The sequence below is a fragment of the Ursus arctos genome, unplaced genomic scaffold, assembly GCF_023065955.2.
Source record: "Ursus arctos isolate Adak ecotype North America unplaced genomic scaffold, UrsArc2.0 scaffold_18, whole genome shotgun sequence".
Lineage (NCBI taxonomy): Eukaryota > Metazoa > Chordata > Mammalia > Carnivora > Ursidae > Ursus > Ursus arctos.
The window spans coordinates 60,535,614-60,563,551 of record NW_026622852.1 but is presented as its reverse complement, the minus strand read 5'-3'; the positions used below and the strand labels follow the sequence as shown (position 1 = coordinate 60,563,551).

General features: G+C 49.8%; 2 protein-coding genes across 12 annotated transcripts in view; both read right to left on the bottom strand.

The window, feature by feature from the left end:
* Positions 1 to 15,590, bottom strand: part of EHMT1 (euchromatic histone lysine methyltransferase 1) — a 140,771-nt gene extending 125,181 nt beyond the window's left edge. For 4 of the 9 annotated variants that reach the window (XM_048223006.2, XM_048223007.2, XM_048223009.2 and 1 more), the window contains exon 1: positions 15,507 to 15,590. In XM_048223006.2, the coding sequence (XP_048078963.1) occupies positions 15,507 to 15,569 (63 nt within the window). In that variant the 5' untranslated portion in view covers positions 15,570 to 15,590. The remainder of the gene's footprint in view (positions 1 to 15,506) is intronic. The other 5 variants (XM_048223011.2, XM_048223013.2, XM_048223015.2 and 2 more) reach the window with 3 other exon arrangements.
* A 2,542-nt stretch (positions 15,591 to 18,132) lies between these two features.
* Positions 18,133 to 26,452, bottom strand: ARRDC1 (arrestin domain containing 1). Of its 3 annotated transcripts, XM_026489899.4 has the most exons (8): positions 26,290 to 26,452; positions 21,159 to 21,269; positions 20,642 to 20,692; positions 20,387 to 20,541; positions 19,993 to 20,175; positions 19,719 to 19,895; positions 19,209 to 19,644; positions 18,133 to 19,133 (listed from the first exon to the last, which is right to left on the bottom strand). In XM_026489899.4, exons 1-8 carry the CDS (start codon positions 26,405 to 26,407, stop codon positions 19,069 to 19,071), a joined length of 1,296 nt encoding a protein of 431 aa, XP_026345684.1. In that variant the 5' UTR covers positions 26,408 to 26,452; the 3' UTR covers positions 18,133 to 19,068. The 3 variants fall into 3 exon arrangements, with proteins under 3 accessions (XP_026345684.1, XP_026345686.1, XP_026345685.1); XM_026489901.4 differs by lacking the exon at positions 19,719 to 19,895 and having other exon boundaries at positions 26,290 to 26,444; XM_026489900.4 differs by lacking the exon at positions 20,642 to 20,692 and having other exon boundaries at positions 26,290 to 26,440.
* Between the last annotated feature and the right edge of the window lie 1,486 nt (positions 26,453 to 27,938).

The following is a 27,938-nucleotide window of genomic DNA, read 5'->3' as shown; positions in this document are numbered from 1 at the left end:
GAGGTGTGTAGAAGCCCAATGAGGAAACTAAGCACTCCTTTTTTCTTGAACTACTATGTCAAATGCTGTCAAGAGGTCTAGTAAGATGAAGTCTGAGAACCAACAGACTTGGCAACACCTGGGTTAATGCTCAAAGGGCAGGCTTGGTAGGTCCTGAGAAATGCAATAGGAAAGAAATAGCAAAGGAAGAATGAAGTCTGAGTCACTAGGATTTAACTTACAGAAAAGTAAAAAAGCACATGAACACAAGTATCTCATGTTTGTAAAGCCCGGGTGACAGGATGTGCAACTGAAAAGCAGCTAAGAGTCTAGTTTCAACCCACCTCTATGCTCAAGAGGTCTGTGGCGGGACTAAATCCCAGACCTCCCACTAAGCCAGAGCTCATGACCACACTCACCCCGCAGAGCGGCAGATGCAGACAAGAGTACTGCAACATGCACCCCGCAGGGCTATGGCTTCTGGCAGCTCTGATCCACACATGTGCACCTGCACTAGCACTCCACAGCTAAGCAGCCACCGGCAAGCCTGCTTTCCAAATGCTGGCTCATCTCTCCTAAGCCTTCACTCCTCTCGTCCACAAAATGGGGGCATTCCTCCAGCCTTCCGCTAAGTCCTCTTACTCTTTAGCCCTTTTTTAGAGAATTCGTATCTCATCCTCTCCCCTAGATTACAGGATTCTCGTCCTAGATGGTCCAAAATTAATGCAAACTCCAACATTCTTCATGCTAGGGCCGCACTGCACAGTAGACACAGAGGATGAGACACATGTATAATCTTAAATTTTCCAACAGTCAAATTAAAAAAAGTACAAAGAGGAGTAATTTTAAATTTTACTTAACTCAATACATATCCAAAATATCATTTCAACATACAACCAATATAAAATAATTAATACTAAAAAAACACAAAATATCTCAATAAGTCTCTATATTCCAGTGTGCATTTCACACAGCACATTCCCGTCTGGTGTGGACATTTCAGGTATTTAAAAACCACGGGAGGCTATGGCCAGCTTGTTGGGAGAGGGCAGCCACCTCTGCACTCCAATCTGTACATGTGAAGAAGCCAATCTTTCTCCAAGACTCCATGTGGAACCCTGAGCAAGGCACCTGTGTCACCAGTCTGCAGCAGGCATGCACACACAGGAGACTTCCTTCAACCAACCAAGTGGTTCAGCATGCCCTCTCTGATGCTTCTGTAACATTTTTCTTTCTTTTAATAGCAATTATCAATCTGTAATTGTGCATGTGGTTCTCAAAACTAGAACAAAAGCACCTCCTAAGGACCAGGCACCATGTTTGTTTTCATGTGGCTCCACGTTCAAAAGCTGACAAACAGAAGGCATTGAATGTCACAAAACCGAACGAGTGAAGAAACAGGTGCATGGATACGTGGCTCCTATCTACGAATGAAGAAACAGGTGCATGGATACGTGGCTCCTATCTACGAATGAAGAAACAGGTGCATGGATACGTGGCTCCTATCTACGAATGAAGAAACAGGTGCATGGATACGTGGCTCCTATCTACGAATGAAGAAACAGGTGCATGGATACGTGGCTCCTATCTACGAATGAAGAAACAGGTGCATGGATACGTGGCTCCTATATCTACACTTGGAAGCCGGTTAGTTAGAAACATGTACCCTAGGACACCACCAAAAGAAAAAAAAAAATCCATAAGCCAATTTTGATTCCTTCTCCTTTTTCATTAAGTTTTACAACATTTACAAATCACCTAAAATATGCCAGGTAATATTCAAGGTGTTGGAAACTAATAAAAACTAAAGCCCTACCTTCAAAGAGTTTACAGTCTAGCCATGAAGACATTAACAAAGAGGGGCGCCTGGGTGGCTCAGGAGCTTAAGCAACTGCCTTTGGCTCAGTTCATGATCCCAGGGTCCTGGGATTGAGCCCCACATAGGGCTCCCTGTTTGGCAGGGGCCCTGCTTCTCCCTCTCCCTCTGCCGCTCCCCCTGCTTGTGCTCTCCTGCTCTGTCAAATAAATAAATAAAATCTTAAAAAAAAAAAAAAAGACAATAACAAAGAGATAACATAAAGGAATCAGTAATTAAAACACAAAACATGTGGGGCACCCGGCTGGCTCAGTAGGTAAAACATGCAACTCTTGATCTCCGGGTCATGAGTTCAAGTCCCATACTGGGTTAAAACACACACACACACACACAATATGTGTTCTAACAAAGGACAGAGTGCTCTGGAAGCACAGGGAGTACATCTCCATCAGAGGTCAGCAAACCAGAGCCTGCCGCTTGTTTCTCTACAGCCTGAAAGCCAAAGATGTTTTTGTTTTTAAATCGTAAAAATCATCTGAAATTCAAATCCCAACATCCACACACACAGTGGCACACAGCCAGGCTCACTTATCCACACACGGTTTGTGGTCTGTTTCACGCTATAAGGCAGAGCTCGGGAATGACAGGCAAACACACCTGCACCCAGTGCCACCTTTTAGCCATACTATGACTGGACCTTTCTGTCATTGTTGTAACCAGTGTGTACCCATCACATCAAAAGAAGAAAAAAGAATAGTGGGCTTTGAATTCACAATACTTTGAATTCACAGATTACGATGTTACAAACTCCAATAGCAAAGCTCTGGGCTTATCATGCAAAGACATGGTAACTAGAGTAAAAAACAACAGTAAACAGTGGCATCAGAGACAAAGTACACATCCCAGACTTCACAATTCACAGGAAGGCAATAATCAGAAAAGTCAGAAAATTCTAAGAACCTCAACAACTCCAAATAAGATGAAATAAGTATCTCTTTGGATACTCATCCAGACATGTCGTAATCAAATTGCTGAATGCCAGATGATTTTGAAAGCAACAAGAGAGAAGCAACTTAATGACGTATAAGAGAGACCCTCCATAAGATTAGGAGCTGATCTCTCATCAGAAACCACAGAGGCCAGAAGACAGTGGGATGACACACTCAAAGTGTTGAAAGAATGTCAACCAAGAATTCTACACACACCGAAGTACTTTTATAAATGAAGAAGAAATTAAAGCATTTAATATTAACAAAAGAATTTATCACTGGCGACCTACTCTATAAGAAATGTTAAGGAAGTCCTCCACGTAAATCTAAAAGACAGTATAAATGCACTTTTAGTTGTAACTGTTGTTTTCTTCTATACGATTTTTTTTTAAGATGTTATTTATTTGTTTGATAGACTGAGAGAGAGCACAAGCAGGGGGAGTGGCAGACAGAAGAAGAAGCAGGCTCCCTGCTGAGCAAGGAGCCCAACCAAGCCACCCAGGTGCCCCTCTTCTGTATGATTTAAAAGACAACTGCATAAAACAACAATTGTAACGGTGAGTCTGTGTGGACAGGCAGACTGCACACAACAACGTACAAAGATGTAATTTGTTTGACAATCACAGCACAAGAAGGACAAAAGAAATGGAGCTATACAAGGGCAATTTTTTTTATATACTATTTTAATAAAACTGGTGTTCATCCAAACTAGATTGTTATAAGTTAAAATATTAAATTTCTTTCCCCAAGGAAACAAAAGTACAGTCAAACAATGAGGGAAGTAAAATGGCACACTGGAAAATATCTATTTAATGCAAAAGAAAGTAATGGAGGAAAAGGGGAACAAAAATATGTAAGATATACAGAAAGCAAACACCAAACTAACAATGCAAATCCTACCTTTTCAGTAATTACATTAGATGTAAGTGGATTAAACATTCCAATTAAAAGACAGAGACTGATGGATTAAAAAAAATATGATCCAACTGTATGCTGTCTACAAGACACAGACCTTAGATTGAAAGATACGAAGAGATTAAAAGTAAAAGCTGGAAAAAGAGCTACAGAGAGAAACCACAAACCACAAGCGGAAGGGCTACACGGCTATCAGACAACATAGGCTTTAAAACAAGAACTACTGCTAGAGACAAAAAGGGACATTTCATAATGATAAAAGGGTCAAAACAACAGGTAGATGTAACGACTATAAATACACGCACAAGTAACAACAGAAACTTAAAACACAGGAAGCAAACACTGACAAAACTGAAAGGAAAAGAAAATGCAACAATACCATGAGACTCCAAAACCCTACTGCCAGGAACAAACAGAATCACTAAAAGACAACAAGGAAGATTCCACACCACAGACCAGCTCCATCTAACACACAGAGAACCACCTACCTAAGGGCTATACAGTACACATTCTGTTCAGGCACTCATCAAACACTCTTCAAGACAGAACATTATCGGAGCCTTTTTTTTAAATTAACTAATTATAACAAACTGAAATTAAAGTATATCCTGACTGTAATGGAATTATACTAAAAAGATCAACAAAACAGGAAAATCTAGGAAATACTTAAATACTTGGAAATTAAACAACACACTTCTAAATAATCCATGGGTCAAGGTGCCTGGCTGGCTGGCTGCCTGGCTGAGTCGGTAAAGCGTGTGACACTTAATCTCAGGATCGTCAGTTCAAGCCCCACACTGGCATGGAGCCTACTTAAAATATAAATAAATGAATAAATAATCAATCAATCAACCGACCAATGGGTCAAAGATACCACAAGGGAAAACAGAAAATATTTTGAACTGAAAAAAATGAAAACACAGCATATCAAAATTTATAGGAGGCAGCTTGTTTTAGTTTTCTAGGGCTACTGTAACAGAGTATCATAACTGGGTGAATTAAAACTAACAAATTTGTTGTCTCGATTCTGGAAGCCAGAAGTCCAAAATCAAGGTGCCAGCTGGTCCATACTTTCCCTGATGGCCCTAGGAGGTCTTTCTTCCCTCTCAGCTTCTGGAGTTTGCCGGCAAGCCTTGGTACTCCGTGGCTTGTAGGTGTCACTCCAGGATATGGCTCTCCTTTCCCTTTATGTCTTTTACATGGTCCCCTCCATACATGCCTGTCCTCACAAAGCACTCCCCTCTCTCATGCCAGCACCAATCACATTGTACTAGGAGCCATCCTATTCTGGACCTCATCAGAATTTGTCTACAATGACACCATTTCCAAATAAGGTCACATCCTGACGAACAGGGTGGGCAGGGGACTTCAATATATCTTTTTGGAGGGTCACAAATCAACCATAACACAGCTAAAAAAGTGCTTTGAGGGAAATGTATACCTCCAACTCCTGTATCAGAAAAGAACTCAAACCAAGATCCTAAGCTTCCACCTTAAGAAACTAGAAAAAAGACAAATTAAACCCAAAGCAAGCAAAAGAAAGTAAATAAAGATAAGATTATAGTGAAAATAAATGAAAAGAGAATTAAAAAATAAAGAATCAACAAAATGAAAAGTTACTTCTTTGAAATTTCAACATAACTCACAAACCTTTGGCTAAACTAACCAAGAAAAACAGAAGACCCAAATTACTAATCAGGAATGAAAGAGGGAATATTACTACCCACCCTCTAAAAGAGAGAGAATTATAAGGCAATACTACAAGCAACTGAATACCAACAAAGCAGAGGAAATGAACAAATTCCTAGAAAGACATAAAACACCAAAAGTGACTTAAGAATAGAAACCCTGAATACCTAAAACAAGTGAGGAAATTAATCGTGAAAAAACTTCCAACAAAGAAAGCCCAGAACCAAACTGCTTCAGGAGTGAATTCTACCAAACGTCTAAAGAACAAATAACACTTCCAAAAAAACAGGATATACCTCTAAACTCATGAAGCCAGTATCACTCTCACACCAAGCACTCAAAGACACCAACAAAAAAGAAAACCACAGACCAATGTAATATCATGAATACAGATGCAAAAGTCCTCAACAAAATACTACCAAACCAAATGCAGCAAGATATAAGAAGGGTTAGATACTATGACAAAGTGGCTTTACTGCAGAAACACTGAAAAATAGAATATGCCATATTGACAGAATAAAGGATAAAGCCGTATGATCATCTCAACAAATGCAGAAGCACTTAAAACTGAACACCCCTTTCTGACTAAAACCAACACAAACAAAACCACTCAACGAACGGAACAGAAGGTAACTTCTCCAACCCGATAAAAGGCATCTATGAAAACCCAAGGCTAACATCATACTTGATGGTGAAAGACCGAAAGCTTTTCCCTAAAAACAAGAATGAGACAGGGATGGCTGCTCTCACCACTTCTATTCAAATGTTACTGGAGGTTCTAGTTGGAGCCATTAGGTAAGGAAAAGAAATAAAAGGCACCCAGACTTAAAAAGAAGAAGTAAAACTTTGATATCTCCATTGCCAGATGACAGGATCTGTGCAGTTGAAACGTGAACAACGCAGGTGGTCAGGGTGCCAAGCCCGGTGCAGCTGGAAATCCACGTATGACTTTTGACACCCCAAAAACTGAACGAAGAGCCTACTCGACAGCAGCCTTACCGATCACATAAACAGTAAATTAACACGTATTCTGCACATCACATACTGCACTCTTACAATAAAACCATAAGGAAAGTACTTGAGAGTACTGTACTATAGCCATCAAAAAAATCTGCATGTAAGTGGACCTGCACAGTTAAAACCCACGCTGTTCAAGAGTCAACTATACATATAACACGTGCTATTTTTCTATGTATGTGCCATACGTTAATAAAGTTCCCCCAGAAATTGTATTTATGTTCTGGCTACATGTCTTATTGTTACTGAGTCTGTTTAAGGTATGAGGACAGATACTACGGAACCATAATGGCAGATTCTAACAGACCACTTCTGTAAGGGAAGGAAAACAGATGGGTACATGAGCCAGAGGTGGGGGAACGCCTGACCTTTCACCAGCCCATATACAGCTGGCATTTTGTTTCACTCTAGCATTCATGGAGCTCACAAAACACAGGCGAAGGGCAAGGATAAGCAAGCAACCAAGACTCTCTGAGCCTACATGCTAGCCTTGGAATCTGATGGGGAGAAGACCTAGACTCCAAGGACAGAAATCAGTTCGAAAACCAGGCTAGCAAACAATTTTCAAATGACCCAAAACAGAGAGCCCTCTAGGCCTTTCTCAAGCTAGCACTTATTAGGAGGCCACTGGGTGTCAGATGCTTTCCACGTAGTATCAAGAATCCCTTCTTCCGTTGAAACGAATGTAATATTGTTTGTCAAATATACTTCAATTTAAGAAAAAAATCTATCTCTCCTTTCCAATGAGTTGTACTTCATGGTAACTAAGCAATTTTTCTTTGTAAAAGTACTCCAGATAATAAATGAAGAAAGTCTGTCATTTTGCAGTTAATGATCCTGAGCAATAAACATCAATGACTGCTAACATCACAGAGTAAGATGACCAGACTTACCATGCCTGATAAAAACAACAACAACAACAACCCAAACACCTCAGTACTAGTTACAAAGTATTCTAGCTAAAAAAAAGAAAGAAAAGAAAGAAAAAAGAAAAATGTTTTTAAAAGACAGACCTACATCTGATGCAGCCTCCAGCCCTGGGCTGTCCAACGGAAAGGTAATGTGAGCCACAAGCATGAGCCAGGTCTATAATTTTCAATTTTCTAGTAATCACATTTAAAAAAAGGAATTAGAAACACAAATTACTTTTAGTAATATTTAACCCAATATATCCAAAATATTGTATTTCAACATGCAATAAGTATTTTTTGCAGTATTAATGTGATACTTTACATTCTCTTTTTCACACTAAATCTTCTGAAACCCTGTATGTATTTTACACTTACAGCACATCTCAATTCACACTAACCACGTTTCAACTGCTCAAGAGTGGCATGATGGCTATCATAATGGAAAGCAGCAGCTCTACATCTCAAATATCAATGAAATATCTCAAATATCAGTAAATACTGAGAAGAGAGGAACATCTTAACATAGCAATGCAATCAGCAAAATCAAGATTATGGAAAGCTTTGGGACAAATGAACCATTATCTTCAAAACAAATGTGAAAGAAAAATAAAGACATGCCAATCAATATATTGAGATTTAAGAGAAATCTATCAAGGGCAATGAATAGACCATATTTTGTTCCTAATTTGAAATGAAATAAGAAATATGAACAGTAACTGTATATTTGTTGACTGAAATATTTATATGAACTGAAATATATATTCACAGATGGAGTGGGGACTGTCCATGAGGAGGTAACTGTTGATGCCGGGAGACAGGCATGAGGGGCCTCATTCTTCCACCACATATCTACTTCTAAATAGGTTCGAAAAGTTCGGTAATAAACGTCTGAAATATCTATGTATGTACTTGCCTGTGTAGGCTCCATAATAATACTGGTGGCCTGCCAAGAGAACTGAGTGCTAGGGAACAAAGGAGAAAGATGTTTCACTTTATACTCTTTTTTTTTTTTAATTTTGAATCATGTAACTGTCTTACCTACTCAAAAAATTAAATTTACACGTATATATACTTTGACTCCACCCCCTGGCCTCTACAACTCCACCATGTCACCAGGCCCAGGCCTACTCACTAGTCCCCATGCTTCCTCTCTGGCCTTCCTTCAATGCACTCTCCACACAGCAGCCAGAGTCGTCTTTTTAAAATAGCGTTCTGTGCCTAAAATCTCTCAATGACTGTCTACAGTGCTGAGGAAACCACCAACTCGTTACCAAGGCAACAAGACCCTATATGACCTGGCCCTCCCTCTCCAGCCTCACCTCGTGCCACTCACCCCTTCTGACCTAGTAATTCCACCCTGTACCAAAGGATACAGACTTACCCAATACATGATTGAGGAAACTGGGACATCTCTACAAAACACACCATGTGGCTATTAAAAATGTTAAAGATGTGGATGCACAGAAAATAATACACGGAAGAGGAAAATGCAAACAGCACATACTCACTGAGTACAGCCACTTTTAAATATGAACATGCACATTCATAAGGATCAGAAAAAAACAGATGACAAATATTTGGCATTCTTAGATTTCAATTTTCTGAATGTGTTAAAATGCCTTTTTTTTTTTTTTAAGAAATGTACATATTGTACGTCATCCTCCCAAGTCATGCCTAACCTCCTTTAAGACCTGGACTAACCCATCTTCCTCAAGGAGCCTTTCCCAACACAGGTCTGGGTGCGGCGATGAGTGCAGGAGCACAGGCCTTTTCTTGTTTACTTTTAACTGATTCCATCTCATTTCCTGCTTGGTAATATTTGTTCTACTACATTTTTACATTTTGTGAAATCAGGTAATGATCTCAAAAACGTGCATATCCTCTTAGACAGTACATTGACTAGCACTTCACAAGCAGAAGGTGCTCAATAAATGCTCATAGATCCCCTGGAAAGAGCGTTTTAAATATACTCTCATCGGACCTTACAAACCTATTAAAAGTTGGCTGCAAAAAGCAATCCAAAAACTTTCCTAAGTAAAATAACAACGGACAGTGATGCAATTGGGAAAGTGACCTCTCATCTAGGAAGACACCATTTCAAAGGAAATGCCACCTTCAAAGAGTTGTTTTTCAAAATCCAGAACCTGTGAAGAGATTTTTTTTTAAATAAGTGAAAATACTAGAAGTTAAATAAAAGCAGAACAGTAAATGGGAGTACTTCGCAAAACCTGGAACTAACACTTCCTATACCACACCTACAGCAGGCCAGAGTAACTGGGCTCCAACAATTATTCCCTACATGACTGGCTAAGTAAGCATCGTAACTGGAAATCAAACTGCCCACTTACTGTAAGATAAAAGCTTCCATCAAACATGGTAAGTCCAATGAAATGCTAAACATGAAGTTCCTGAAGAAAAGAGCCTAAAACATGGCTCTTATTAGTTGAACTATTTTCAAAGACGAGTTCGATAAAATGTGATCAAACACAAAATAGGAGCAGAAGCAGAAGCAGGAAACAAGGACTGTAGCCCCCACTCTGGCACTGATCATACATGATGTCTCCAGCAACTAAGGCTCCCACAGGTGTCCTTCTGAGCATTAGGGCTAAGATACACTCATCGCTCTTGCTTACTTTTATTATGACTCCAGAACCTTCCCCCGTAATGAGTCCAGAAATTCAAACCACACAGACCCTGAGAGGGGCAGCCCTTTCCACAGGTGAGCTGTGCTTTTAGTGTGGGTGAAAACTCACTTCTCAAGATTTACAGTAAATGCTTCTGATTTCTACGTGGCAGAACGCTTTCCACCCCCTTCTCTTATCAAAAATCAACCAAAGACAAGAACAGGAAAGAGAAACATAAACTCCACCTAAGACGCATTTGAAACCCTACACAAAACATGAATAGGAAGATGGAGGAATGCTCAATCACTGCAGAGGAAGAGGAACCTAAAGAAGGAGGTTACTGCTGAGAAGCAGGCTGACTGACCCCACAGAACCATGGAGAGGCTCAGAAGACGGGGCTGATGCCTGGAGCTAAAAAGGGGTGTGGGTATAAAAACCGACCTAGAGGGCATTGGGACTCTCAGGTCCCCAGGCCCCCCCTACACACTCAGACAAGCACTCCTCTCTGGTAGCTGCAGAGACCAGAGGGCTAGCTCGTAACAACTCTACCAGAAGGGTACCACACCTAGGGACTGTGGGCACAAAGGACAGGAGTAAGCTCCACAACTGAAAGCAGGGAAATTAGGTCAAGGCTATGTACTGAGCCACGGGAAGACCCCTCCTCCCCCACCTCCTGCCCTTTAACCTAGCTCCAGAATGTCCAGCCTAACGAGCTGGGACTGAAGGAGCCTTCTCTGAGGAAGCCAAACCAGAGGATAGTAACATTTGGAGGAGAGCCGACAAAAGAGTCAGTCATCACCCTCCACCGAAGCAACAAGTAAACAAGCCCCCAAACACTCAGCTTTCCATTTTTAGCACTTTATTCTTAAAGGTGAATAAACAGCCAAAGATCACCAGATACTGGAAGAAGCTTTCCAGAAAGAAAGAGATCAAAAAATACAGCAGCAAAGAGGAATGCAGGGGAAACAAAAAATGCAGAAAAACAATAATTTTATTTATTTATTTATTTATTTATTTATTTATTTATTTTTAAGTAGGCCACAGGCCCCGCATGGAGCCCAACGTGGGGCTTGAACTCACCACCCTGAGATCAAGACCTGAGGAGAGTCAGACACTGGGCGCCTGGGTGGCTCAGTCGATTAAGCATCTGCCTTCAGCCCAGGCCATGATCCCAGGGTCCTGGGTCGAGCCCCAGTTCAGGCTCCCTGCTCAGCAGGGGGTCTGCTTCTCCCTTGCCCTCTGCCTCTCCTCCCTGCTTGTGTTCTCTCTCTCAAGTAAGTAAAATCTTAAAAAAAAAAAAAAAAAAAAGTCAGATGCTTAACCAACTGAAGCACCCAGGTGCCCCATAAAATAGTTTTTTAAAGTTTTAACTGTATTTTAAGAAATTTAACTGAAATTAAACAGACACTATATACATTAAACAAGAATAGGAGGCATTAAAAAGGAAGAGAGAATAGAGAACACAAAAATATGAAAAAAGAAGTTAAAACTTCAGTGAAAGAACAGTCAAAAATGCTCCCTAAAGTAGAACAAAAAGATTAAGACATGGCCAGGATAGAAAGCTTTTAAAAATTAGAACACTGGGGCGCCTGAGTGGCTGAGTCAGTTAAGCATCCAACTCTTGGTTTCAACTCAGGTTATGATCTCAGGGTTGGGCTCTGCACTCAGCGCAGAGTCCGACTGAAATTCTCTCTCTCCCTTCCCCATCTAAATAAATAAATAAGTAAAATCTTTTTTAAAAATAAATGAAAAATAAAAATTAGAACATTTAGTACAGGAAGTACAATGTTCAACTGAAATAGAAAATAAACTAGCTTAAATATATTGTACAAAATTCCCTACCAACAAAAGGGCATCAATCTCCAGATTTCGGGCTACTTAATATCCTGCTGGATAAATGAAAAAAGGCTACCATTAAGACATATCATAAAAATTAGGCAAATCAAGGATGCAATGATCCTAAATATTTGGTGGGGGAATAATGGTTAAAAGGATTAAAAATCAAACTGGACTTCTCAACAGCAACAATGAAAACTAGAAGATATGGGAGGAATAACTTAAAAATTACTTCCAACCTGGAATGCCAAGCCCAGCCAAACATAATCTTTCAGTGTGGTGGTAGAATAACTACATTTTCAGACATGCAAGTCCCAAAAGTTTGCCTCCCAAAAAGTTACTGGTAAGCTATTAGAGAATGAGTTCCACCACCACGAGTGAGTAAACACACAGAGGGGGGCCATTAGACCATTAGACGTAGGGAAAGGGGTTCATCACTAGAGAATGATGGAGACAATTCCCAGGATGTCAGTGTGCACCAAGCCAAGAGAACAAGCACATCCTGACTTGGGCAGAGTGACTCAGGAGCACTGAAGAAGCAAATGGTAAGGTGACAAGGCTAAGTGGAGGAAACTGAAATTAAGAAACATTTTACAGAATAGAAAGTTCAAGAACGTTATTCTGAGGTTCAAAGGAAACCAGGCAAATGAAAAATGAGGCAATCATTAACTCCAGGCAAGAAAAAAGGCTGTACAAAAAAAAGAAATACAGGGCACCTGGCTGGCTCAATTGGTGGAACGTGCAACTCTAATCTCAGGGTTGTGAGTTCGAGCCCCACACTGGGTGAAGAGATTACTTAAAAAATAACATTCTCAGGGGTGCCTGAGTGGCTCGGTCAGTTAAGGGTCCCACTCTTGGTTTCGGCTCAGGTCATGATCTCAGTGTAGTGGGATCGAGCCTTGAGTCGGGCTCTGTGCTCAGCAGAGTCTGCTTAAGATTTTTTCCCCTCTCTGCCCCTCCCTCCACTCATATGTTCTCTAAGATAAATAAAATCTTTTTAAAAAAATAAAATCGTAAAAAGAAAGGAAAGGAAAGGAAAAAACAATTGTAGTTTACTACCTGGCTCAGCACGGTAAGATAATGACCTGAACAGACTGATGATTTTGGATATGAATTTAACCAAAACTGTGAGTGTTCTAGGTAACAGAGTATGAGAGAACTGAAGTTATCATCTACCATTAGTGGGAGCCAATAAATAACCCCTAAAATTGGTGAATGAAGACATGACAATGCAAGCATATTATTTAGATACATGAAATGAATGTTAAAGAGTGTCAAATGGCTGTTGCCTCTCTAGAAAGTCAAGAGAGGAGGCGGGTGGCCTTTTTAAAAGGTCTTTTAGAACTATTCGACTTTTTTTTTTCACTTTCTTCAGTATTTTATTGATTGATTGATTGATTGATTTGATTTATTTTAGGTTCACACCCAGTGTGGAGCTTGAACTCACCACCCTGAGATCAAGACTCTAAACGGAATGAGCCAGCCAGGAACCCCAGCAATATCTGGCTTAACAAAAAGGTAAATTTTAAGAAAGAGATACAAAGTTGCCACCCTGCTAGAAAAACATACAATCGTCCTGGAAGGCCCTCCTGCTGAAAGGTGACATTTTGCTGGATCAAAAGCCTTAAGTCAAGTACATTACTCTACACTCTGGTCCTGGACAATCCTGAACATACATTAAACCCCAGGAGCCCCCATTTAGTAATCCACAAAATGAGAGCAGGGGATATATTCCACTACCTTATTAGTTCTCTTTAGTGTGAAAAACTGGTGACTCTCTTTCTAGGTCAAGGAAAAGAGAAAAGAATAAACATGCAATGAGGTAAGTTTCAAGTGTTCACTTTACTGGTTTAATCATTTGGCAATCAGTGAACCCTGATCCAGTAACCACTTCCCAGGTTTAGTGGTAAGAGATGATCCTATGCCTAACCCACTGTCCAGGAGGCCCCTTAACCTATCATGCACCTCCACAATAAACACAAGATCATGAATCTAAACCCAGAGCTTTTACTAAGTGAAAATGACCACCACAGACACAACACATGTTCAGTGAGCTAAACTGCCTGCATCCATCTTCTCCAGCACAAGCTCTGAGACCTTGGGATGCACCGCGCCTGTTTCTTCATCTGCAAACGGGAACAGAACAGTACCTACCTCAGAAGATCGCTGTCAGGCTTTAATGAGTGAATTCATGCAAAGCACTACAACAGGATTGGGCACAGGTAAGGGCTTAGTAAACACAGGCTGTCATTATCAGCTGAGTTAAGCCCTCTATTCAAGGCTGACTGTGGAATGAGAGCTGTGTGGGGTCATTTGCTGAATTGTTTATTAAAAACCTACTATGTGCCAGACACCCAACAAGTGCTAGCCCCGTAACAGGCTATGCCAAGTCATTCAATCTCTTTCAAGTGGTGTATTCCTTGCCTGCTAAGTAGGAAATAATACTACCTGCTGCACAGAGAAAGGTAAACGAGAGAACTTACCTAAAGTAATCACAGTGCCCCGAGCCACAACGAGTGCTCAGTAAATATCATTACTCACTACACATCTTCTCTCCACAAACATGGAAGTGACTTTTAGAGTTACCTAATTTACCTACTTGTTCCAGAGCCTCATACATTCCTTGAGTGTGTGATAAGAATTCAATTAATACTCCTTGCGTTGAACTTTAAAAATCCCCTGCATCCTCCCAGTTTACTTATTATCAACATTCCCAAAGATTCAGGAAAAAGATAGGAAAGAAAAAGACCGCACATTACTTCGATCAAAATATACAGTTACGTGTATGCGCCAGGTTACTGTTACCAGAGCCTTACTACACCTTAGCTTTCTCAAGTCCCCACGTTTATTTCTACACACGGAGTACTTTCAGAGAAAAACTTAGAGATCATCACTTTTTTCCAAACTGGTCCCTTCTGTCAGCCCGAAGCCCACACTATCTCTGCATTTCCACGGGCGCACTGCCTCCTGCTTGCTTTTCCCTTCATGGGAAGCTAGTGGTCCATCTCACAAGAGTTTGGTTTCAGTGCTGCTACAAGCTAGGAAACAAACTATCCTTGAGAATTAGCAAAAAGGAAGACTAAACAGCATTAACAAGAAAATGGGAACTTTTTATATCCAAAGCCCGTTTAAGCAGTTTGTTTAGAAATAAACTGAAGTCGTGCATTCCTGCTTCTGACAGCCGCCAGGGCTGGGCAGCATTGTCTGGGGAGAAGCGCGCCGGGCCGGCCAACTTTTCGTTAAAGACGGTGCCATCCTATTCGGAACAAAGTGAAAGGTCAGCGGGGCGCAGGAGAGGCGCCGGGAGCGGACGGCCTCGCCTCGGCTAGCGCCGCGAAGTTGGCCGGCTCGCCCCACTTTCCCTTTTGTCCTCCGCCCCTTCCGCGGGGCTCCCGGCCGAGGCCCGGGGCGCGCGGGGGCGGGCGGTGCGGACGCGGACTGCCGGCCCTCACCCCGCGCCCCGCCCGCCGCTCCCCGCCCGCCGGCCGCCCCCCGCCTGCCCGCCGCACAAAGCGCGCCCCGCGCGGCGCGGCCCGGACGCCGGCGGCCTCGGCCCGGCCTCGGCCTGAGGCGCGGCGGCGGCGGCGGCGGGGAGGCGCGGGCCCGCCCGGCCCCCTCCGGCTCGGCGCCCCCGCCCGCGCCCGCGCGCCCCGCCCGCCCGCCGGCTCCGCGCCCGTCAGCTCCGCGCCCGCCGCCCCCGCCGCCGCCGGCCCGCCGCCCCGCTCCTCACCTCGGCATCGGCGGCGGCCATGGCCCGGGCCCGCAGCGTGGCCCCGCCCCTCCCGCGCGCCATCGCCCCGCCCGCGCCTCGCGGCTCAGGGCGGGGCGGGGCTGGTCGCGTGCGTCTGCGCCTGCGCCCGCGTCCGCGTCTGCGCCTGCGCCCGCGTCCGCGCCTGCGCACTACGGCCCAGCGTGCGGCGTCCCCGGCGCGAGCCTGCGCCGGCCGGAACCGGGGCGCGCGGGCCGGGCGGGGGGCGGAGCCGTGTGCAGCGGCCTTCCGGAGGCGTCGCGGCGGCTGGGCGTCGTTCTCCCGTTTTCACAGATATCTTTTCCTTATACGCGGTCATTCTGGTGGACCGGCTGGGGTGGAGAAGAACCCCTGACCTCTAACCCCGGACACACTCTGCTTCCGTCGGCCTCGCAAAAGGCGGATCCTGACTTGCGTCCTAGGGCGGTGCCCGGGTTCGAGGGTATTCCCGGCTTGGTGGGCAGGGGCTTGGTTGTGAGGAATGCCCACCTGGAGGGTGCTTCTGGGCCGTACACGGTGGTGGGGGTGCCCCGGCCGGGGGTTGTCCTGCTAGGAGTGGGTGAGGTGCCGGCGTTGTGCCGACCGAGGAGCCTGCCCCGACAAGGGGAGGGGAATGTGCCGGTGCGGAGGATTGCCCGGCTTTGCGAGGATGTTACAATGAGGAAAGCTGCCTCCGTTTGGGGTGCTTCGGTTAGGGGAGGTGCCCTGGTTAGGGGTTATGTCCCAACTCGGGGGTGCTATGGCCAGGGGGCACTTCCGCTGTGGGAGAGGATGCTCTGATTACGGAGGTGTCCCGCTAGGAAAGTGTGCCTCGGATGGGGTCTGTGTTCTGATTGGGAAGGCTGGGGGTGGGGTGGGGAATGTCCCCAGGAGGAGGTGTGCCCCCTCTGGGCAGCCTCCCTGAGCAACCCCAAGCTCTTTGAATCGGCACCTACCCGCCAGTCTGCCTCCCAATTATGCACAGAGGAGATCTCTGCACACCAAGCGGCCTACATGGACGGCATCAGATAAACGGGCTTCGCCCTCTCGATGCCTGTGGCCAGGCCTATTTTTACCATCTTCTGGGAGTTGAGGAAAGAAATATAGACTGAAATTGGGGTTCTCTGGCCAGTCTTTGCAGCGAGAACTGAGGAGGTCCTGAGTCGAAGGCTAATCTGTCTCCCCCTCACTTATGAGGGCTCACTGTCATGGGACTCCAGGAAAATTACTAAAGTGGGCGTTCACCGTGCACACGGGCTGAGGAGGAAGTGGACGAATGTAAGTACCTAGGATATCTTCCCAGATTTCTCTGGGACAGCCTAAGTCAGCTCCTGACAGGCTTAGAACCCCAGTTGTAAGCCTCATGACTGAAAGCTCAGTAGTCCGGGCCTGCACAGCCCAGCCTGACCCACCTTCACCCATACGTGCCTCTCTGGCACCATCCTCCCCATCTTCACTCCTGCCTTGGGTCCTAGTCTGTCCCTTCCGTGAAACACTTGTATCTCCAGGGTCTCTCTACCTTCCTTGGGTTTCAAATACCACCTCTTCAGGGAAGCCTTTCCTTACCTCCCTATTGAAAACAGTACTGCTCCCCAGAACATCCTTGCTTTATTTGACTCCATGGCCCTCCACTGCTATATTGTCTTTCTCACTAGAAATCTAGACAGGGCTTTTTATCTTGTGTGCCCTAGTGCCTAGAACAACGCTTGGCAGGAGAGACAAATATTTGTTGAATGAATAAATAAGATGTGGAGGAAAAAGTCCTTTACCAGGCAAATCGACTGCAAGTGAATGTGTCAGAAGTAGGATATGCTCCCATTTTGCACTGTCAGCCCAACCCACCCTATCCTTGTGTGATCACTGATTACTTATGTCAAGTGTGTTTTTGACACATGCCATGTGAATTGTATAACCATCAGGTCAGTCCTGAGATGTGGGTTGAGTGAACAAACCAAAGCAAGGGAGTTGAGTGCCCTTAAGACCACCTAACTGTTGAGAGGCTGAGATGGGATTGAAAGCCAGGCAGGTTTTCAGCTGAGGCTGCTGCTAGAGGATGTCCTCTCTGTGGCATATTCTGAGCATTTCTCCAATGTTCATCCTCTCCTTGTCCCACAAATAGTAACATTTTAGCTAGGTACATGGCTGCCTGGCTAAGGAGCACGTTTCCAACTGTAAAGAGTGACCGATGGAATGTTTGCACAAGTGATAGAATCTACTTCCCAGCCTGTAGCCCCCAAGAAGTTAGGGGAGCAGACTCAGTATATTGGCTGGTGGTGAAATCTGGAATGGTCACCCTGGACCCCGCGGTGGAAGCCTCAACTTGAGAATGACAGCTGTGTCATCAGGCCCAAATCTTACACTTCTGGATTGTTAAGTGTACAAGAAATAAACCGGGGGGGGGGGGCCGCTCAATATGTTCCATAAGTTTGTTATAGATTGATAACTGAGACACCTATCCAAGGTCACTCCCGCACTGTATGTCAGATACAGAATCTCAACCCGAAGTCTTACCCTAATCCCACCTACGGTATTTCCAAATACGGTTCAGGATCACTGGCCCCGTTGGGCACCAACAGGCCCTCCCCTCAGCACTGGAACATCTGCAGGATGCCCCTTTGGTAAACGTTGCTCTGCTGAACCCTGACTTTATTTGTTCTTGGGTTCCTTGGATCCTAGACAACAGGCATTTGAAAGGGACCTCAGGAACAAGCGTGGGCTTGTGTGTTCACACTTGGATGGGAGATGAGAAGCAGTATCCCTCAGAGCCGGACGTGGGTGGCAGTGGTGACAGCAGGGACTTGAGACTTCAGCCCAAGCAGGAGGAAATAGCACAAGGGGCAGGGACTTGGGCAAGCCCACCTCGTCACCCCCCACAGGGTTTCCTCTGGTGCAGGAGATCTGAACTCTGCCACCTAGAACGATGGGTGATGGATGGGCAAGCCCAAAGTGTGTCAATAAAACATTACAGGGGCGGTCTTCTCCCCATATTACAAATACATTTTAAATTAACACCAAGGCTCCAGACATGCAAGCCCCACTCTGAGGGCGCACCTTGAAGCAGAACCATGAGAACAAGCACCAACCCCGGCCCGAGTTAAAGGTACCCAGCCCATGCTGCTCCTGCTCCCTGGGGCCAGTCTTCAGGGCCCTAGGCACCTGGAAGGAGGGGCCCAGAACCAAGGAGAAGGGCACACGACCTGGAGGGGATGGGGTGGCCCATAGGCAGGGTTCCAGGGCTGAAGGAAGAGGGAGCAGGACCGGGGGGGGGGGGGGGTTGCCCAGAAGGGGCCCCCAGGGCTAGGCTGCTGCACACCGGGCAGGAGGAGGGTGCCCGAGAGGCTGGCCTGTGCCCAGCTCTACAAATGAAGCACTTTATTTACACGGCATCTCTCCAGGCCCCAGCCCCCCCAGGGAGAGGCTGGTCCCTAGGCAGAGACTGAAGGGAGCGGCCGAGCAGCAGTGGGTCCTGAGTGGGCCGGGTCAGGCCAGGAGCGAAGAAGGCACGAGGCCCTGGGTGCCCAGTCCCAGGGCAGAAGTCAGCCCACCCGGAGAAGGCGGCACAGGGTCAGCTCCCGGGCGTCAGGCTAGGATCTGCACCACCACAGCTCTGCTCATAGGATGGTGGGGCCTCTGCGGGGAGAGAGCAAGGTCTGCATGGGGCTCATGGTGCCCTTTCCCCCACCAGGCCCCAGGGCCCTCACTCACCATAGGGATAGCCCCATGAGCTGTACTCTGGGGGCAGGATCAAGGTACTGGTGGTGGGCACTGGCCCTCCGGAGCCCTCTGCAAAGTAGGGGACAGTGGCACCTGTGGAGATGCACAAGGGAGGGGGCAATGGGTGGGGAGCAGGGCTGCTATCCTGAGGGCGGGGTTCAGGGGCACCAGGCACAGAGCCAAAGGCGGCAGGTAATGGCTGCTGTTGTGAGTGGCTCTTCGTGGAAAGGGAGACTGCATCTGCAAAGTGGGGGCTGCTGGCCGCAGCCTCAGCCTCCTCCTGGGGCGGTGCAGAGGGTACCACGGAGACCGGGGCCCCAGGAGGCAGCCCTGGGCCTGGCCGGGGGCTCATCGGAGCGTGGTTCACAGCGATATTGCCGATGAAGACAGGGAGGGTCACGGTGGCTTCAGGCACCTTCAGGGAGACCTGGGGAGGATGGGAGAGTGAGGCTAGGCCACGCACCCCCCTTTCCCCATCCCACTCCGTCCAACCCCCAGCACCTGCAGGTAGTAGTCCACGTGGATGAGGCTGCAGCCTGGCAGGGCTGACTGGGGCAGGGCAGGCACCAGGATCTGCTCTTGCCACTGTGCCCGCCTCCAGGCCTTGACACCCGCACCCTCTACCTCTGCGATGGTCCGCACATCATAGATCCAGCGCTTGGCCTTGTAGGACACTTTCTGGGGAAGGGCCAGCCTGTGAGCCTGGGCAGGCCAGCAATCTCCCCCTCCTCCAGCCCCATGGGGACAGGCCTTGACAGCCAGAGGGGACTCTGACCTGCAGCAGACTGGCTACTACAGGGCTCGTATCCTTTCCTGACTGGTTCTCAATGTCAGCCTGCAGCCGCAGCACCTGCCCTACCACGTAGCCACGGAGGTCAGTGCTGGCGGTGAGGACCACGCTGCCCGTCTTCACCAGCTTGTAGGAGAACTTCTTGGTAGTGGAGGCCACGTTGGGTTGCTTGAGGGGAGGACAGTAATGAAGGGGTTTGGTGGGTGTGGGCAGCCTAGATCTCTGCGGCCCGTGGACAAGCCCACTCGGCCCTGCTGTGCCCTTCCCCCAGACACCGCACAGTCGGCTCAGGACAGAAGCCACTGCTCTTCTAGATCCCGGCCACCTCCTCTCACCTGGGGGTAGGGCATCAGCCAGGAGACCACTGCTTCATCCTCACCTCAATGTCTGGGATGCTGTTCAGATTCAGGGGGCTCAAAATATAGAACACTCGGCTGCACTGGTGATCCTTGGAAAAACGTGGTGTGTCGATGGTGGCCCGCACCTGGTGCACAATCTTCCCAAAGGGGCCCTCAAAGGATGTAGGCGCTGTGGCTAGAAAGAAAGTAGGGAATGGCACCCAACTGTCCCCTGTCCCACCTCCTGTCCACCAACTGTCACCACCAGGCCTGGCCAGGCAAGGCCGGGCTCTTACCAGGAAGCAGGAACTGAAAGGGAAAGTTGTGCTCTCCAGCTGGCAGGCTCCCTGCAGAGACGGGAGGGAGGTGTGAAGGAGAGAAGACTCAGGAGCCTTGAGGTGACACCACAGGACACAAGTTAGGAGCAGTTCATACTGAGTCTGGCTACTGGGTCTCCCAGCCTCTGACTCCAGACACCATAGCAGCACAGGGCTGCAGCCTGGGCAGAGGAAGGGGTACAAGAACTTGGCTTAAGCAGGAAAGGGGGACGGGGATATTCCAGGGGCCAGAGCCCACCCAAATCAAAGAGAAGCTAGCCGCCTTTAACCACCTAGGCTCTATCAGGCAATGCCTAGTACCTGCTGGGGAGAGAAATACAACAGGGTACAAAGCCCTGCTAGAGGGTGGGTCAGCACAGAGATCCCAGAGGCAGATGGAAAGGTGGGATGGACAGACAGACCCCACTCTCAACCAAGGTCTGCCCTGGAGGGGTTCACTATATGCAACAAGGCAAGTACAGGCTCCCAAACTCACCCTTGTCAGCCAGCGACAGAGCACTGTTGAAGTAGCCCTCCTCCATTACCCATGCTGCATCATTGGCCTTGTTGGACACCCTGCAGGAACCCATGCAGGTCACTCGGATGGCTGCAAGGGGGGGGGGGGGTTACGGTGTGAGTCCCAGCCAGCCACTGGCCTGGGCCCCTCCCTGCCCCCATCGTAGAGATTTAGGTAGAGGTGGTAGCACCAAGGAGTGCTGGGCCTTAGGCAGGTCAGCAAGTGGCTTGTTACCCTTCAGAGGATACCTCATGTCGATCCCCCATTTTGGGGTATTCCCAGGGAGCCAGGGTGATGAGGCACAGAGTTAAATCCTGAAGTCCAGAACAGGAAGGCCCCAGTGGTCACCCAGATGACACCTGGACAACCCCCAACCTGGTAACCTTGGTTCCCAGCCACCCCCGGGCCCACCAGACCTCTGTAAACTCAGCTCCCTCAAAGGGATGCTTGGGACACCAATGATGAACAGAAGCCTACGGGGCAGCTGACCTCCAGCCCCACTTTGGGTTTGCTCACAGGCAAGCCAGTTAGGCTAGGAGGACCCCCTTCACGCTCCAGGAAGCTAACTGCTAGCCCTCATGATTCAGGAATGTGGTCAGACCTGCCTGAGCAGATAAGGTACCCAACAGTCTGGCACACTGCAGGGTGGGGACACCCTTGACTTCCTGGACCAGTGGTGCCTAGGAGGGCTGATTTCCTACATCAAGAGATGGCTTGGTCTTCTCCCCGACCAGGACCGTTTGCAGCAGAGGTCACTGCTACCTTTCTGTGGTCAGGAACTCAAATTCCCCACTCGAATGGATGTTTGCCCAGACACCACTATGGTCAGAAGGTCGTGGCCGGACCAGCAAGGAAGACACCACAGCTGGAGGGGCTGGGAGCTCAGTGACAGGTAGACTTGCGGCTCCACCCCTCCTTTAACTGCAGGGCTGAGACAAGGCCAAAGATACCAGCCTCCCTGCCCAGCCTCTCCCCTTCCTCCCCTGACTTGATGGTCAGGTGAAGGGAAGGTGACTCAGAATCTGACACCCTCCTGAGAGAGCCACCAGGCAGGAGAAACCTGGTATCCCAAGTGCCCAGGGTCAGTGGCAAGCCATACCAGACATGTCCAGGTCTCCTCAGGCCAACCCAACCCTGACAAAACAAGCCTCCTGTTGGCCACCCACAGACCACGAGGCTTTCCCTCAGGAACCCTTGGCTTATCCTCTACCCCCACTGGCACTGCCAGTGACCTGACCTCGGCCCTGATTTCTAATCCACACTCCATCAGCCATCCCCTCCTAGGGCCAGACCTGGAATTGCTCCTACCCCAGAAATCTGACACATCAGTGGTGCTCCCAGAGATGAACACAGCCCAGAAGAAATACTCCAGGGAGTGAATCAAGGAGGGGAAGTATGACCATTCCAGATGCCACGCCACTCTACACTCCCCCACAGAATGGGCGCATTTCCCCCTGGAATCTGGCTGCCCTGCGAATTCCAGGACCCGCGGCGTATGCCAGAAGGAATTAAGTGGTCCCCAGATTGGCCCAGTGCTAGCTGGAAACCGTCAAGTGACCTCAGGGGATGGCACACAGAGCTGCAGAACCACCCTGCCCACCTCTGTCCAAATTCCCAATCCACAACACTGTGAGTTGTAATAAACCACTTAGTTTAGGGGTGATTTGTGACATAGAAGTGACTTTCACATAGTAGCAGACGACAGGAACAGATATCCCACCTCAGTAGAAATCAGAGAAACTCAAATGAATTACCATTCTAACCTATCAGTTGGCAAATATTAAATATTTTGACATGTGTTGGAGAAGAGATGGAAAAACACTCCTTTGCAGTGATCAAACTGTAGGCCGATACAGGGGCCCCGGCAAAGCACCAAGAAGATCTGCTGGGACCTGACATGCACATCCCAGAGGACCCAACGGCTCTCACAATCCACCCTAACTGCCCAGGAGCTACAAGCAACACGGTTTGTAACAGCAAACTATCTAGGCATGGCCCATGTGTCCAACAGCTGGATGGCTAAAACAGGCACCCACCCGGCCTGGACGCATGGCCCCAGAATACAGATGAACAAGCCATGGGGTCACCGGACCTAACCCTAAACAAAGAGTATCGTACCAACCCTAGGGGTATCCCTGAGGGGCCCAAGTTCTAGGACATTCCCAATGCCCAGGCAAAGAGCCTCTTTTTGCACACATGCTGAAGCCCCTTCAGGGACCTTGACTGAATGAGCAGCTTCCAATCACCATCTTGGAGTCAAAGGGCCTGTTCCTGTCCACTCTCCTCCGTAGGGGAACAATGGAGGCACAGGGGATGGACACGCACAGGCCTGTCCCTCCTACCCCATGCGGGGGACTTCCGCTCCTGCAGGTGAGCACGGCCATCATACCAGCGTATGTGCCCCGAGGCACAGCCTCAGGACAGGGGCAAGTGCGCTCTGGTAAGGGGCAGCCTCCAGTCCACAGCAACACGCCCTGTTGCACCATCCAGGGTTACAAGTGTTTCACTTCTACCAGTGCTCAGATGCATGAAAAAAGGCAAGTACCAAACTGATAAGCACCCATCTGGAGGTCTGGGGCTGCTCCTGTTCTGTAAGGAAAATCATCATGTGGACTGTGTTTCAGAGTGACTTCTGGAACTTTCCTCTCCAGCAGCCCTCCTGCTTGCACCATCCGCCATCTGACCAAGAAGACCACTGCTCACCCTCATTCTGGTCCCAAAGGTCTCGCTCACCTCTACCAGTTCCCACAAAACTGGAGCAGCCCAGCCTTTGGCACATCTTTTCACTAAGGCTCTGGCCTATGAGGCACTTCCATCTGTCCTGTTTCCAAGTCTGAAACATGAGAATAGTAACGGTGCCCCCCTCCCAGGGTTGCTCTGAGGGTTCACAGAGTTGGTCCATGGGAGGTGGGAGAATGGCATCTATCCCATGGTGAGAGTTCAGTGAGCTGGCGGAGCTAGGAGCCGACTGCTATTGTTCTCTGGGCTCCCCCCACTCCCAACACCCACCCTGGAAAGCAGAACATAGGACAGCCCCGCATGACCCCCAGCCTCAGGCTCGGCTGGACCCGGGCTCCAGGGACCAGTTCCTTCCACAGGTTTCTCCTTCTGCATTAGCTCCGAGGGCAGCCAGTGTTCTCATGGTTGAGTGCAAATCATCTCTGTCTTTCGTCAGACAAGTATTTAGTGGGCAAGACTAAGAGCCCCCCAGGGCCTGAAGGCCTGAGGCCTCCCCACCTCCATGTCCTCCTGCAGGGGTGTAGGGCCTCCCTGTTGCATCACTGGCTGATAGCAGGAGCTCAACAAGTATCTTATGAATGAAAGAAAAAAAGAAGAACCACAGCCTTTCCTTTTCCAAACCCAATAGGAGCTGAAAGAAGCCCCAGAACAGCCTCATTACCCACATTCTGTCTACGCCCCAGGGACAATCTGAATAATAACTCTTCTGGCACAAAGTCATCATACATCTACTCTTCAGCCTATGCCCCCATCTTCCCTCCCCTCTTCTGCCGATTGGCTGGCACATTTAGTGGGGATCATCAGCAGGGGCTCCCTCAATACCCTATGGCCCAACTGTCCATTCGCCCACACCCCAGCCACCACATGGAGGCTACTCTGCCAGGCCAGGCCATCCCTTCGCTGTGGTCAGTAACGGTTTGTGTGCCCTGGGCCCAGCTGCGGGAGCATGACTGGGCGGATGGGCCAGGCAATGAGCTCCGGCATGGGGTCTCGTGGCTGCCATCCCCCAGCTACAAGCCCACCCCTCCTTCCTGTGCCCCGGACTCTCCCCTCAGTCCCATTTCAACTGTCATCTCTTCCTGTGCCCCAGGGAAGAGCTGCACTGTCACTGCTGTGCCCCCTGCCACCACCATAAATGCCCCCACTCAAACCCCAAACACCAACCAAGGAGACAGGAAAGGAGCTGTGGGTCATCAGGAGGAGACCCCACAAGGCTGGACACCTGACCAGGGGTACCTTCACCCAGTTTCTTCCTAAACCCTGTGGCCTCAAACTCCACAAGGTCAGGAGTCAGACCCATCCAGGACGGGGGCAGTGGCTCTCAGTCCTCAGAAACACCAGAAGAACTGAGCTGTTAAGCACACAAGGGCCCAGAGGATCAAAGTCCAGAGGGATGCCTGATGGCTGTGGTTTGGGCCAAGCATCCCAAAGTGGAGAAGCACTCCAGCAGGAGAACAGTCCCACAACAGGGGCACCCTCACACTCAGAACCAGCGATCAGACATGGAGTCCCTGGGCGGTACCCTGAGGGCTGACCTTTGAAGTCCCATTCAGGACTGCCCACACCTCAGAGAGCAGATAAGGCCAGCACCTGCAGAGCGCACTAGCTAGGGCCACACCAGCAACCTGACTCCCAGTCCCAAAGTCCCAGATGTCTGCACCAGCAGAAGGACCAGCCAGTAGGGCTCGGGTTCAGCTCCTACACGCGCACTGGGCTGGAGGCCTGGGTCACGCAGGGATGAACAAGACCCTCCCAGATCGCAAGGCCAAGCCTTAGCCTGCGTGGAAACGGGTGCACCGCGGGACCATGAGGATTGAGGGCCTGCGCCAGGGGCCTGGGCGTGTGAGACAGAAAGCCCAGCAGCGAGGGCCAGGCTCCAGGTGAGGGCCCAGCAGATGTAGGGTGCAACCGACCCTGCAGACCCGACAGAGAGGGTCGGGGCGTGCATGTGTCCAATTCAGAGTGGCCTTCGGCAAGGTGGGCAAGATCTAAACCCCCGCCCCCGACTCTGGCCGGCCGACCCTAGGAGAGAGAACAGGAAGGGCACATGCGGAAGGACTGGGCCGCCCTGGCTTCCCTGCTCCGCCCCATCTGCCAGCAGCCATCCACCCCCGCGGGTCTGCGCCGCCCGGCCGGCCGCACCCCAGCACTCCCTACAGCCGGCGGGGCCCAAGACTTCCCGGGCCGCCAGGAGGCGAAGGGAGGGGGCGGCAGGAGGCGGGTCCAGGCCAAGCGCCGCGGGTCCAGCTCCGCGGGTCCAGGCCAAGAGCCACCGCTGCCGCTTCCGGGAGCACCGACCCCGCCGCAGGTGCTGCGCAGCCACCTGAGCCCTGCCGGCCCGGCCCTCCCCCGAGGGGACCCCCGCGCCCACCTCGGAAGGGCAGCGGCGCCCCCAGGCGCACGCGCACGGCCCCCGCCAGCGGCTCTCCGGGGCTGTAGACGACGCGACCGTGGCTCAGGCAGACCTCGAAGAGCTGTACCCGCCCCATGCCGCCGCCCTGGCCGGGCGGCCGTACACTGACGCCCCCTCCCGCCGCCGCGCTCCGAGCCCCGCCCTCAGGGGCCCGCCCCCGGCCCGCCCCGTCCGACCCGCCCACTCCCCTGGGCCCGCCCCCCATCCTCCCGGGCCCGCCACCGCCTCCAGGGTCCCTTTCTCCTCCCGGCTAACCCCCCACACTCGGGCTCCGGCCGGCCTCGGGTCTCTCACCGCACCCCTGCCAGAGTCCGCCCCCCGCCCCTTCTCCCTCCCCTCCAACGGCAACTCCCGGCCCCCGCCCTCCCCGCCCGCCAGCCGGGCCCGCCTGCGGGGTGGAGGTCGGCGCGCCGCGCGGAACCCCGGCGCACGGGCGCCCCCTGCTGCCCCGGGAAAGGCGACCGCCTCACCTGTCGAGGGGCGGGCCGGGCCGGGGGGCGGGCTGGGCTGGCGCCCCCTCCCCAATCTCCGCCCGGTCGCGGCATGCTCGCTGCGGAGGGCCGCCCCGCGTCGCTCGGCGGAAGGACGTCACGGGGGCGGCCCCCCAGCGCCGGGCGTCCTCTTTTCTGCGGACCGGCCGGCCTCCTTCCGTGGGCGCCGCGGGCGCTTGGGGTGGCGGCGGCGTCCCTGGGGAGCGAGTCTCGGGCGGAGGCCGCGGACCGAACCCCGCCCCCAGCCCCGAAGGCGTGGGTGCCGGGCTGTCCGGGCACCGGAGGCGCGAGAGGAGGGACTGCCTCTGACCTGCCGTCTCTTAGGAGGTCCATGTGGAGCAGGAACGCGGGGCGGGGGGGAGCTGGGGGACCCGAGAGGGAGTGCAGGAGGGAGGGCGATGCTTGCGCAGGGCAGGGCAGGTGCCCACCGGCGACTTATGCTGGAAGCGCCTGAGGAGGGCGTCAGGGTGGCCCAGGTTTTTGTCCAGAGGACCTGCGTAAATGGGGTGGCATTTTCTGATGGAGAAGTCTGGCTTAGATATAAATTGGGGGCTGGGACAAAGTTATGACAGGCAGAATCTAAGACGCCCATTAAGTACGTGCACGCTTGAGTGTGAGGAAGACAAAGGTCTTCAGATCTGCAGGCCCCTGTTTGATGATGGTAATTCAACTCAGGGCACTGATGACTTCAAAAGTTTGGGGTGAAAGCCACAGAAACCTGATCTAGCCCTCCAGCAAAAGGAGAGAGGCTTACAGGCTAGAGGGATTCCCCTGGACCAGGCTGAGGAAGAGGAGGGGCCTGAGGCCCCGGAGGGCCAGGAGTGTGCAGCCAGCACCAGCTCCCCATCCCCCCTCGCTTGGGATTCTGATGTTGGGGTGTGGGGAGAGGTCTGACTGGCCACACTTAAGACATTCCCCAATACCATGCAAATAGAGAAATTCCCAAACGAGGAGTTCAGGGTCCCCCTGGGAATGGGGAGAATTGTGGGCAACCCATAAATGCCCAGTCTCCACAACAGAAGTCAAGAAGGGAGTGTTTTGGGAGGGAGTAATAGACTGTGTTGGCTGCTGCTAAGATGAAGTCAAGGACAGAAAATGGAGCCCTCGTTCAACTCT

What these genes read in the sequence shown, in the direction of transcription:
- ARRDC1 (XM_026489899.4), bottom strand. Translation starts at nt 26,407, where the DNA reads ATGGGGCGGGTACAGCTCTTCGAGGTCTGCCTGAGCCACGGTCGCGTC. An exon ending in GGCGCCGCTGCCCTTCCGAG is followed by an intron (nt 21,270 to 26,289) that starts GTGGGCGCGGGG and finishes CCCCCCTTGCAG; the next exon opens with CCATCCGAGTGACCTGCATG. An exon ending in TCTGTCGCTGGCTGACAAGG is followed by an intron (nt 20,693 to 21,158) that starts GTGAGTTTGGGA and finishes CCGTCTCTGCAG; the next exon opens with GGAGCCTGCCAGCTGGAGAG.